At 62.5% G+C, this 12646-nt stretch overlaps 1 protein-coding gene across 1 annotated transcript; it reads left to right on the forward strand.

Annotated features, from left to right (window-relative positions):
* The first annotated feature begins 888 nt into the window (after positions 1-888).
* Positions 889-7712, forward strand: VSIG8 (V-set and immunoglobulin domain containing 8). The gene is made up of 7 exons (XM_059413957.1): positions 889-994; positions 4268-4443; positions 4821-5022; positions 5112-5333; positions 5903-6022; positions 6333-6540; positions 7383-7712. Exons 1-7 carry the CDS (start codon positions 889-891, stop codon positions 7663-7665), a joined length of 1317 nt encoding a protein of 438 aa, XP_059269940.1. The 3' UTR covers positions 7666-7712.
* The last annotated feature ends 4934 nt before the right edge of the window (positions 7713-12646 follow it).

Raw genomic sequence — 12646 nt, forward strand, 5'->3', positions numbered from 1 at the left:
TTTTGCAGGGAGGGAGGCCTGATCCCCCAGCAGCCCTGCTCCCAGGGATTCCCTGCGCTCAGGGCTGACCCCCCCCCTAGGTATGGGTGTGGGGCACGGCTCCGGAGGGGGGAAGACCCCCATTCCCAGACACCCCTTTCTCTCAGCTCTGCAGGCTTGACTCCCCTTGAAAGGCCAGAAGCCTACCGGGGAAGGTGGGCTAGACGTTCCCTGGCCCCTTTCATCTGCCTGGGCCTTCCCTCCAGCCTCTGTCCCCTTCCCAGCAGGCCACTTCCACAGACCTCCACGTGGTGGGGGGTTCCCTAGGGTCTGGATGCTGGAAGGAGGGACTTGGAACGCTGGAGCCTGCAGGGGAGGCTGGGTCAGGCCCTTGGGCTCAGTACTGACCCTTCAAGGCCTGGCCGCCCTTCCTCCCCAAGCCTGACTCTCCTTCCACTTCCCCATTTCCCCCAGGGAAGGAGGCGACAAATGAGTGGTGAGGGGAGCCTTGTGGACGCTGTGAAATGGGGCGACTGTTGTTACCCCGAGGATGGGGCCAGGAGGAAGTGGAAGTTTAACAGGAGCCTAATTACAAGACCCGCTGGCCGCCCTGCGCCACTCTCGGGATCGGGAAGAGCTTGGGTGAGGGCTGGGTAATGCCTGGGTAGGCCACTCTGTCACCCCGATAATTAGGGTTCCTGGGGCTCCTCCCCAAGGCGGGGACCAGGCCCCCTCCCTCCCATAGAAATAACTCCGGCTGCGACTGGGCACTCATTGCACCTTCCTGCCACCCCGGGCAGTGTCTGGGCCCTCAGTCCCCCCCTCCCTCCACCCGTCCCCACACGCCCACCACCACCACCGGCCCCCGGGAAACCCAGCCCAGGCGGAGGAGACACCGAGCCTAGAGACATGGGAGTTCGAGGAGCACTCCACCTTCTGCTCGTGTGCCTGAGCCCAGGTATGCGGCTGGGCATCGGACAGGGACGCCCACACGACGCCGGGGCCCAGGGGGCAGGTAGAGGGGCATCGAGGGCCCCGCAGAGGAGCCTGGGGGTGGTCAGAGACACCTGCTGCCCGCCCGCGGTGCATATGGCCAAGGGCCCGTCCCCAGGAGAGCCCTGTGCCTGAGGGTTTGGGGCACGTGTCTGTGGGGCAGGAGATCCTGATGGATCTCGGCTGTGCCTCTGAGCCGTGCGGGGCTCAAACATGCATGCACATGTGCATGGGAGCCCAGGCCTGCCTGGGGGACTCGGGGCTCTGGGGGTGGGGCAGAGGGTCAGGTGAGCAGCAAAGCTGGAGGCGCCGAGGAGGAGCCTAGAAAGACCCTTCTCCTCAGCGTGTGCTGGTCCCAGACTGGGGACTCCCCAGCCCCAGGCTAGCATCAAGGGCCTGGAGGTGCTTGCCACGAGAAGGCAGAGCCTCGGTGTAGTCTGTGGGAGCAAGGACGGACCCTGCTCCAGGCCCCTGAGCTCTGAGAGGCCCTGGGGAGCGCCACACCCCTGGCATGAGGCCTGAGGAGGGCGAGGAGGGAGCTGCCCAGAGCCCTCTCACCCCGGCGGGGCACACCGGAGAGCAGGTGTGGCCGCCTGCCCGGACTGGGGCAAGTCCCAGCATGGGCCGTTCTGTGTGGGCCTCGCTGGAAATGGCTCCGAGACCCTCGGGGGTTCTGGATTTGGCAAGAGGGGCTTTGTGGGAGGAACTCCGGAAGGGGAGCACATTTTCAGCCTTTGTTCATGCTCGTGCGTGTGCGTGTGTGTACATGTGTGAGAGAGAGAGATTGAGAGAGAGACTGTATTGGCAACAAGGTGCTTGCAGAGCCCCCGGGCCGCTGGGAGCAGGTCGGCAGAGCCCACTCGGGACGCGTCCCTGTGTGTAGTGTGGGTGCGGGAGGGCAGAGCCCGTGCTCCAATACTCTCTCCTAAGGGCTGCCTGTTGTCCCCTCCCCAACCTCCAGAGGGAGGGCGAGCAGCTGGGGAAGCCGCTTGAGGATTCTTGGAGGGTTTACAAGCTGAGAGCAGGTAGTGCAGCGCCCACCCCGTGCCCTTGTGGGGGACCCTGCATGGCCACTGCCCCGTCCTCCCGCCCTCTCTGTGCCGACCAGCTCTCTCTCCCAGCCTGGCTTTCTTCCCTCTCTCGGGTCTCTCTCTTCTCTCCCATTTCCTGGAATATGTCCTTAACTGCCACTGCATGAGGGACCAAGGTGAGACAGCAGGAACGACTTCCTCAGGGGAGCATGAAGGGGTGTGGAAAGGCTGGAGCCCTGGGTGGAGGTTGAGAGGCTGGTGAGGCTGGCCCGGGACGGCGGAGGGTGGACGCACTCCCCTTCAGCCGGTCCCTCCTTCCCAATGCCCCGACCCTCCTGCCCACCAGCCCCCAGGGATGGGGGCAGCTGGTCCCCTGGGGATGCGGACGGGCCTCAGGGCTGTGGGCTGCTCCCAGAAGCCCTTCCTCAGGGCGGAGCCTCTGCTCTCCACTGAGCCGGCCCATCGCTGGCTTGTCGCCTGCTGCCCGGGGAGCTGGGAGTCAGCACTAGGATCCTTATCTCAGGAGAGCGGGTGTTTTCTTGGCCTGGGGCTGGAGGAGGCATCCCTGGATCCCGTTAGTACCCAGGGGCCAGCCTGCCTGCTTCGGGTCCCTCTGGAAGCTATGGGGTTAGGGCCGCTGCCCGCCAGGGTCCCCGGGGGCAAGCTCAGTGATCCTTGAGGGCTCGGGGGCTGTTGAGAGGGCCCCTGCTGGCTCTCTAGAACTGGGTTAAGCTTCTGAAGATGTGTCTATTCTTGAAGGAATGCACATGGGGACTCTGGGAGTGTGCGGCGGGTGTGTCTTCCGGGTGAATGCAAACTGGTGTCGGCGTGCGGCGGCAGGTCCGTCCCGGTCGGACCGTGTCCCCGTGGGCAGGGCGGTGGGACGGCACAGGTGCACAGCTGCATCTGGACGCTTTGCCGAAGTGTGTGGCTGTGTGGCTGTGACCACGGCATCGCTGCATGTGTATGTGGGACACACTGTCTACCAAGAACGCAGGCCCCAGAAAGATCAAGGGAAGGGCAGAGCCAAATGAGAGGCTGAGACCTGAGACCAGGGCTGGGGCTCCAGAGGATTTGCTGGCTGTCCTGAGCATAGGAGGGGAGAGAGCCTGGCTGGGCCAGGGGCCTGGGAGGTGGAGCCCTCCTGCCCTGCTTGCCAAGGTTGGGGCCCTGGCACCCCCTCCCCCTTGGTCTTCCTCTCTGGGTCCAACCGGTCCGGGGCTAGTGCTTGCCTGGGGCTTCAGGTTAGGGAGGGCAAGGAGCCCAGGCCCGAGCTTCCGGATCCTGGCCCCTCACCTGGGCTGACTCAGCGCAGCTCAGGCTGTTTGGAGTGGGAGGGGCCCCGAGTGGAGCGAGCAGGAGAGGGCGGCTACCCCGAGCCGCACCGTCACCGTGTACAGGGAAGGACACAAGTCCGCGACGCCGTGTCACCACGCGAGGCTCTGACTGCGCTGCGGAGGCATGGGCCGTATTCCAGGCACACAGCCTCCCTCCCCATCAGACAAAAACCATCAGACAGGAGCCTGGCTACCTCCTGTCGTGCACGGGCACAGACGATGGCTCAGAGCACTGACACAGCGGGGCACACGCAGCCACACCCAGGCTTGTGGCCACAGGCACGCACGGTCACACACAGAGACGCACACACAAGCATGACCGGCCTTCTGCTCCTCGGGATGGAAAGGGACCCTGGAGGCTGTGGTGGCCATCCTCCTAGAGCCGGTGAGCCTCCCTGGCTGGAGGAGACGGCTCTGCATGAGCCCGGCTTCTCCGTCAGAGCACTTAACGACCCTGGCTGTTTCATGCGCTCAAACACACACACGCACACACACGCACACGCACACGCACACACAGTCCTGTGTGCATAAGATACCCTGGTTATATGCAGGAGATCCCTACTGTACACTTGAGCAGCCACAAATACTCACAAGCACACAGTGTACACACGCACACACAATCATGCACGCACACACGCAAGCACATGTAACAGGCGTACACATGCGAACAGTGTTCAGACGCAATCCCACACTAGTGTAGACTGTAAACATGTACACAAGTACGCGCAGACATGCACAGACCAATCCCTGCCTTCTCTCTCTCTCTCTCTCTCTCTCTCTCTTACACACACACACACACACAGACACACACACGATGGGGGCGGCTGCTCCTTCCTAGGGAACTCCATTGAGAACAGTGGAGAGAGGCGCTGGAGCTCACGCCCCCACTTCCCCCGTCTTCTCCACCCCCATCTGCCCCTCCCCCAGCACTGCTGACTGCTGTGCGCATCAACGGGGATGGCCAGGAGGTCCTGTACCTGGCGGAAGGTGATAACGTGAGACTGGGCTGCCCCTACATCCTGGACCCTGAGGACTATGGTCCCAATGGACTGGACATCGAGTGGATGCAGCTCAATTCAGACCCCTCCCATCGGGAGAATGTCGTGAGTGTCTGGCTTAGGGTCCCCCCTACCCTGCACTTCACGGTGTCAACCCGGAGGGCTGCTGACACCCTCAGGGGAAAGGGAGGGCAGAGAAGCAAATGAAGACCTTGAACTTCCCCCACAGCCTCTCTGGGAAAGGGGGCTGCAGGGGGGAGGGCTCTGCCATCACAAGCCACACCTCGCCCGCCTTCCCCCACCTGCTGCAGAGGGCACGGGAGGCCTCAGGGCAGTCCCAGCCCGACCTTGCGCTTTATGACCACCATCGCTACCCTCCACAGGGACTCTGCGAAGTTCAGTGAGGCTCCTGAGGACTCTGAGCCACGCGGGGCCCCTTGCTCTGCCTGTGTCACATGTCCCTGCTCTCCTCTTCCTCACAGTTCCTGAGCTACCAGGACAAGAGGATCAATCACGGCAACCTCCCCCACCTGCAGCAGAGGGTCCGCTTCGCCGCCTCGGACCCCAGCCAGTACGATGCCTCCATCAACCTCATGAACCTGCAGGTGTCGGACACGGCCACTTACGAGTGCAGGGTGAAGAAGACCACCATGGCCAGCCGGAAGGTCATCGTCACTGTCCAAGGTACCGCCGGGTGCCTCTGGGCGCCCCTGCCGCAGGCTGCGGCGCCTCCAGGCGGGGGCCCTGGCTCACACCTGCCCCGTTCTCCGCAGCACGGCCCGCGGTGCCCATGTGCTGGTCCGAGGGCCACATGACCCACGGCAACGACGTGGTGCTGAAGTGTTTTGCCAACGGCGGCACCCCACCGCTCTCCTACAAGTGGGCCAAGATCAGCGGGCACACCCACCCCTACCGCGCCGGCTCCTACCACTCCCAGCACAGCTTCCACTCCGAGCTCTCCTACCAGGAGTCCTTCCACAGCAACCTGAACCAAGGTGGGACTGGGCGAGCAGCGGGTCCCGGGGTGCAGACGGCAGGGTCTGGGACAGATAGGTAAGAGCGAGGCTTGGCTCCTGGATTCACCACTGGTTGGCGGCAAGACTCAGGCAAGCGGCTGCATGTTGCTCTGCCTTGGCTTCCCTCCCGTGGAAAAGGGATAATAACATCTACCTTCCAGGGCCGTGTGAGGAGGAAATGGGGGGGGTGGGGACTGGGAGAAGCTGCGCACGACTCACAACCAGAGAGTATCAGGGCTGGAGGGGCCTGTACAAATTCCCAGGTCTAATCTTCTTCTCCCTGTACAAAGAAGGACACCAAGGCCTGGCGGGGGGGGAGGCGGGGGGGATGCATTTCCCTAAGGTCACAGAGTGAACGAAGGGTGTCTCTGTGCTGGGGCTGGGAGAGGGTGCCTTGCCTCTCTGTTTCAGCTGGGGGAAAGGGACTCACCAGGAGACTGGGGTGGGCCTCCGCCTTTTGGCCCCCGCAGCAGCCTAGGCCGGGGTGGTGCTCTCAGACACGGGGCCCCTGGGCCTCGCTCCAGCCCCCTGGCGCTCTTCCGTTTCAGGCCTGAACAATGGTGACCTGCTGCTGAAGGACATCTCCCGCGAGGATGACGGACTCTACCAGTGTACGGTGGCCAACCACGTGGGCTACAGTGTGTGTGTGGTGGAGGTGAAGGTCTCAGGTAGGTGCAGTGGCCGTGGCCCTGGGGGCCCAGGGACCAGAGGGCGGGGATGAAGGAACCTGGGCTGTGTTTGGAGCCTCCGCGCTGCCCCACTGGCTCTGGCAGCCCATTGCCATCAGTGCCTGAGGCTCTGCTGGGGGCAGCCGGGAAGCCCTGGGAGAAACATGCACCTAGCGCGGTCCCCACCCTTCCTCCCTGGGTGTCCCAGGGCCCTGAGATGGCCGGGGATCCTGGCTCTCCTTCCCAGAGAGCGCCTGCCCTGGCCCCTCCCGGTGAGCGGGCTCCTGACCGTCCTCACTTCTCTCCACAGACTCCCGGCGCATAGGCATGATCATAGGCGCAGTGCTGGGCTCTCTGCTCATGCTGGCCTGTCTGATGGTGGGCATCTGGGGGCTCATCTGCTGCTGCTGCGGGGGCCCCGGGGCCGGCGGCGCCCGCGGTGCCTTCGGCTACGGCAACGGCGTTGGCGGCGGGGTCGGCGGCGGCGGGGCCTGCGGCGACTTGGCTAGTGAGATCAGGTAAAACCTGATGCATGCTGCATGCTGCCAAGCGGCGGGGGACCGGCGCCCTGCCCTCCTCACCCCCGCCTGCCACCGGCCGGCGGGACCCCCACCCCCACCCTGCCTGCCATCGCCAGGAGTGCTGGGACCGCAGCATGTCGACCTGCCACTCGTCTGGCTCCTCCCCCTCCCGCGCCGGTCTTCACCTCTACCCCCTGCCCTCCGTTTCCCTCCTGTCGGTGCACCTCTCTGTCCATCTCGTCTAGACTGTAAGCTCCTGGAGGGCAGGGTCTGCATTTTTGCGTGTTTCCCCTGTTTCGCGCCGGTGACAATTCTGGACATGCTTATTTAAGAAGAGTCAATAGTAAGAATAGTGCTAATAACATATTAGAAACCAACTAGTAATAAAAATAGAACAAGACTAGTCGTGCTAATGGCTGCAGTGCCCTGGGGTTGGAGGAAGGGACGGAGCAGGAGGTTGAGGGGCAGAGGTGCGGAGAAGAGAAAGCGAGAGGGCGAGGCTGGTGTTAGCTACGGAGAGAAGGACAGGTAAGGCCGCCCCTCCTGGGTCCCCGCGCCTCCCTCCCCGCGAAGGCGGGCGGCCGTGCGCACGTCAGACGGGGCCGCAGGGCGCCTGACGGGGCTGCCGGACAGGCTCTGTCTGCGGCGTGGAGACGGTGGCCCCGGGGTCGCCGGCCCGGAGGAGGCAGAGGAGTGCAGGTGGAGGCCGAGGGAGAGGCGAGGCGCAGGCGGAGGGAGGCGCGCGGCCGAGAGGCTGCCGGCGCCCCCGGCTCCCGCCAGGCCGTGCCCACGCCGCGCCCGGAGGAGCCCGCTCACCCGCCCGCCTGTTGTTTCCACAGAGAGGACGCCGAGGCGCCCGGGTGCAAGGCCAGCGGGCGCGGCCGCAGCGTCACCCACCTGCTGGGGTACCCGACGCAGACCGTCAGCCGCTCCCTGCGCCGCAAGTACGCGCCCCCGCCCTGCGGCGGCCCCGAGGACGTGGCCCTGGCGCCCTGCGCCGCCGCCGCCGCCGCCGGCCCCTGCGAAGCGGGCCCCTCCCCGGTCTACGTCAAGGTCAAGAGCGCGGAGCCCGCCGACTGCGCCGAGGGGCCGCGGCAGCGCACCGACGGCCTCCTGGTGTGAGCGCGCCGCGGGGCCGCCCGCCCGCCGCTGGGAATGCGCTCGGCCCCGGGCCCGCCGCGCCCGCCCCGCGCCTCCCGGCCACCGGGGCCCGCGGCGCCTCCTCGGGGCCCGGGCGAGAGGGGCGCGGGGGCCGGGAGCGGGAGGGAGGGGGGCAGCGCCGAGCGCGGTCGAGGCGGAGGCCCGGCGTCTCCAGCCCAGCCGGAGGGCCCCGGGACCGGGGAGGGGGTGCGGGTCCGGACTGGCTGGTGGCGCGGGAGAGCTGAGCTCCGGGGCGGCAGTGTTAGCACAATAAAGCACCTGTAAGACCTCAAGACTGTGCCGGCTGTGGTTCCGCCGAGGGGCGGCGCGGGGGCGGGGGGGTGGGGGGGCGCGGGCGGCTGCTCCCGGGCCGGGGCTGCGCTCCCGCCCTTCCTCCTGCGGGGGTCGGGAGTGGATGGGGCAACTGTACCCTCCGTCCCGCTTTCCCTTCCCATTCCGGAAGGTAGAGGAGGGCAACCGGGGCCCTGACCGCGGGGACCTCCCGAAGGTTCCCAGCCGTCCTCCGCCCACATCCACCTCCTCCTCCTTCCTCCTCTCTCCGGGCGTCTGCCCGCCCTCTCAACCGCCAGGGAGGGTTTCAGAGCCCCACTCTGGGGTAGAAGACCTCTGAGGGCCTCTAAAGTGACCTCTCCCCACCCCGCCCCCTTTAATGGAAAACGGACAGACAGTTTTTGAGAACCCACTAAGGGCCAGGTGCTTTCCAATATTTTTGTCTTCTTTAATCGTTCCTTTAGTGGTATGATGTCGTGCGCTGTCCCCTCGAGCAGATGAAGAAACCAGGGCTTGAGGGATAGATATCTTGACCAAGGCCACAAAGGTAATGCAGGTGTTGAAGCAGACTCTTTGGCTCTAGGACCTCAGGCTGTCTCTTTGATATTTGAATTCCTGCTATAGCATTCCTGACAAATGATGCTCCGACCTCTTGCATACCTCCAGAGGCATCTTACTATCTCCCAAATCAGTCTCTTCGGCCTCGGACAGTCAGAGAGATATTTCTTCTATTGAACCCAGTGTTTGTTCCGTAGAACTTTTATCTCTTGGTCCACGTTCTCTCAGGGAGCCCTAAACGTCCTATTTCCAAGTCCGCCTCCTCTAGGGGACCAAGGGGTTCGACTCCGTACAGGATGTCTGCAACAGGCAACAGCTGGAAGTGTGTCTGGTCCACAGGCGGAGGGTCTGAGCACGGAGGGTAGAACAGGGTTCTACCAGCTGCTGCCCAGCCACCTGCCTGTTGAGAGCCCAGGCCTTTCCTTCTCTTTGCCTCTTTTTCCTGGTAGGCTTCCTAATGCGCCCTGCTCCTCCCCTGGGACTGCATGAAGTGTGGGGTATGGCTGGACCTCAAAGTAGCCGGGTTCCAAGTTTCTAAACTGATAAATCCCTGAGCCCCTGCCTGGCTATATGCAACTAGGAAGCCCTGCTGGTTGGCTTGGGTATTTGCCAAGGGACGAAGGCATGGCTGGCTCTGGCTTGCTTGAACTTGGGAAGAGAAAGGAGAGACAGTGGTGGGACTGAGGGAGCCAGGGACTAAAGCTATGGGGTGGGGTGGGTTCTTGGGGATGGGCGGGGTACAGGGGAAGGGGATCCAGTGGTTAGGGGCATGGAGAACTGTAGGGATCGTGCACCCCTCATTGCCTTTGGACACATCCGTGAGCATCTGGAAGACGACTTGCTGTGGGGAGAGTTACACCTTGGGCTGGGCACTGCGCCTGGCACACTTTTCCCCAAGGCGGGATGACTTGCGGAAGGCTCTCCCAGTCTGAGGAGCCTCCAGCTCAGCCTCCTGGAAGTCGGTGAGGGACGGACTGACAGCCAACTTGCTGTTGAATGACATCCTCTTCCCCATTCCAGGAACCAGGGAGCCATGCTCAGACAGCCTTCATTTGAGGGGTGAGGACAGTGAGGTCTGGCAAGAAAAGCTCATTATAAAGCAGTAAGAGAGACTTTAGGGAGGCTCTGGAAACGAATTCCCATAGGGTGACCCAGTGTGCCCTGGGGAAGTTCGTAAAGCCCAGGTGGGTGTTCCTTCAGTCCCACTGCCCGCCCCACCGCGGTGAGTGGGAGAGGCATCTGCCCCAGAGACCCTGGGGTCTCTTTTCCGTCCACATGAGCCCTTGTCAGTGCTGGGGGAGAACCTTGTGGGGGTGAGTGTGTAATGGTGGCTTTGGGAATGGAGGGGGGAAAGGGGCAGGGGAGCCCCGATTGGTAGCAGGTGCCTTCTCTGAGATGTGCGTCCTGCCAGCGTGGACGTGGTGTCCCGGCACAGAGTGGGTGCGGCATGCAGAAGGACGCCCCTGTAGGCTAGTTGCACGAACCAGGTTCCACGGAAGCAAATGACCTCCGGCACCGAGACAGTACAGAGCCTTAGTAGGGGGTGCCTGGGTGGCTTGGTCAGGTAAGCATCTGACTCTCCATTTCGGCTCAGGTCATGATCTCAGGGCTGTGAGATGGAGCCCCACGGCAGGCTCTGGATGGATTCTCTCTCCTGCTCTCTCTGTCCCCACCCCCACCCACTGCACATATGCTCGCTCTCTCTCAAAAAAAAAAAAAAGAAAAAAAAAAAGAAAAAAAGGAACCTTAGTAAGATAATTAGGCAGTGATGAGTTCTGAGTACTTACCTCTTTTGTTTTAATGTCATTTAATTGTAAACTTATAGAAATTAATTTTAATAATGGCTGCACTTAACAACAGGCTGGTAAATTTTAGGTGGGCTATGTCACTATGCAAGCAGATGGCTGTGCACCCAGATGCTGCCTCAGGAGAGGGAATCCCAAGAACAGTCCTGATTCTTCCATGGTTTTCCGTGGAGACACTAGCGGCACAAAGTCTCTCCTCTCCTTTCGGCTTCTTGTGCTGCTCTCTGTGTCTCTCCCCAGCCTTGCCAGAGTGGGAGGCCAGCTCCTCTGCTCACTGAAAAATGAGATCATTTTTGTGTCCCTGGTCACCTTCAGGGTGACCACAGAGCTCCTAGCTTGTCATCCACAGAATTCCCGTGAACCTGTCTTCCAGGATACCCTGGGAAATCTATTCAGGAGACACCGGGTCCCTCCTGACTCAGTTCCTCCTGAGTTTCTCCAGGTTTTAGGTAGTGATGCTCTAGTCATCCTCTTATAAGCCGCCAAGTCTCAAGAATGGAATCCCGGTGAGTTTTCTTCTCTGGGTTCCCGTCAGAGTAAGTCTCAGCATCGTGTGGCCCAATGTCTGGCGAGTGCTCTGGGCCCACAGACTCTGGTGGTGACTCTGGGAGGGACTGGCGGTTTTCCGGCCTCCCTGGAAACCCAGAGGTTTTGAGAATCACACAGTCACAGTCTGGAGGCAGGGGACGGTGCCGGGTGCTTCCCCGGAATATCTCCGGAAAGTCCTGCTTGCTGTCTGGACTGTGCCCCAGCCGCTCTGCCTCGATCTCTCATTTATTCCTGGGGTGTGGACACAGAACCCGTTCCAGTCAGTTTCTTGCAGTCCCATCAGGAGGGACGTGCAGAAGGGACAGAGCCTCGAGGGCAGTGGGACAGTGCAGGCCGGGTGGAACCACGCTGCTCTCTCTCGGTCAGGCTGGGGGAGCTCGGGCATTGTGCCGGCCAGTGAGGCTGGACAAGGCAGCCTGGCTGGGGCCATGGCAGGCCTGCAGGGAGGGAGATGGGAGGAATGAAGCCTTGGGGTTGAACTTGAAGGTGACTGACCACCTTGCTGGACAAGGCAGCCTGGCGCCACCCACATGGCCTTCCTGCATGAGCTTTGGGAGGACAGGGTGGGGCACCGCGTGCCAGGAAGGGGACTGGAGCCCTAGGCCAAGTCAGGAAACAGAGAGGAGCGGGATGGGGTGACTCTAGGGGCTGAGTCCCCCAGTGATGACAGACCCATGGTGGGTGTCTTGGGGGAAAAAGAAGAAAGGGGAGGGGAAGAAAACTTGTGATAAGTATGTGTGAGTTCGTCTTGTTCACACCTGCAGAGGAAAAGACCTCTGTTCTGCAGAGACCTGAGTTCACAGTTGTGTCATAGGCCCCCAAACCTCCTCTTCTTCCTCTGTAAAATGAAACAGTAACAGGGCTGATGCGTGTGAATGCTTATCCCAGAGCCTGGTGCATTGCTGGGGCTCTGCAAATGGCTGGCCCCCGGGCCCCCAGCCCTCAGTATGGAAGTTCATACTTATAAATTTGAAATTTCATGGAATTTCAAGAAGGCAGGCTTGCTGGCAGACGTCCAACCACACACAGAGTGGGGGCTGGGGCCAGGGCAGGCCTGCAGGGAGGGAGATGGGAGGAACGAAGCCTTGGGGTTGAACTTGAAGGCGACTGACCCTCTGGGGGAGGAGATGAGGATCCAGCAAGCCGCAAATAAGCTGGAGGAGAACCAGGAGTCCACAGGCGGGTATTCATATTGATGACAATGCTCGTTAGGAATAACGATGCTAATAATAACAGGAAGCACCAGAAACACAAGCTCAGCGGGGACGGGAGTCAAGCCTGGGGCCACCACCCTGGGCGTGCCCTCCCGGGCTCTTTCTAGTCTACCCCCTGGCTCTCCGCGGCGCCAGCACTCAGGCCCGCCGTGGGCCCCCCTACCCCCAGCACTGACCTCCACAGCGCCTCCCAGGGGTGCAGTCTCTGCTGAGGGGTCCCCACGCCCCTCCCGAAGCTGAGGAGGGACCCTCCCAGCAGGGGCCGTAGAGATTTTCTCTAGCATTTTTGGGAGAATCAGTTCAGTCTCGGAAGTGAGCTCCTTCAGCTCAGGACCGGTCCCACTTCCTGCCTGTCTCCACCTGTCAGTCCCCCGAGGGCATCCCCGGTCCCCAGCTCCGCCCCCTCTCCCGCTGGGAGGCCGCGGGCCCCTCCCGGCCAGGACCCGCCTCCACAGGCTCCGGGACTCCGCAAACTCCCAATCGGGGCCTCCACCTCCAGCCTCCGCCGGCCTCCGCGCTTCCCCAGCCACACTTCCTGCTCCCCCC

Source organism: Mustela nigripes, chromosome 10 (genome assembly GCF_022355385.1).
Source record: "Mustela nigripes isolate SB6536 chromosome 10, MUSNIG.SB6536, whole genome shotgun sequence".
Classification (NCBI taxonomy): Eukaryota; Metazoa; Chordata; class Mammalia; order Carnivora; family Mustelidae; genus Mustela; species Mustela nigripes.

Bases quoted from the DNA above. Each gene is read 5' to 3' on its own strand.
- VSIG8 (XM_059413957.1), top strand. From the start codon at position 889: ATGGGAGTTCGAGGAGCACTCCACCTTCTGCTCGTGTGCCTGAGCCCA. The intron at 995-4,267 runs GTAGAGGGGCAT...CCCCTCCCCCAG, and splicing joins CGCCGGGGCCCAGGGGGCAG to CACTGCTGACTGCTGTGCGC. The intron at 5,023-5,111 runs GTACCGCCGGGT...CGTTCTCCGCAG, and splicing joins GGTCATCGTCACTGTCCAAG to CACGGCCCGCGGTGCCCATG.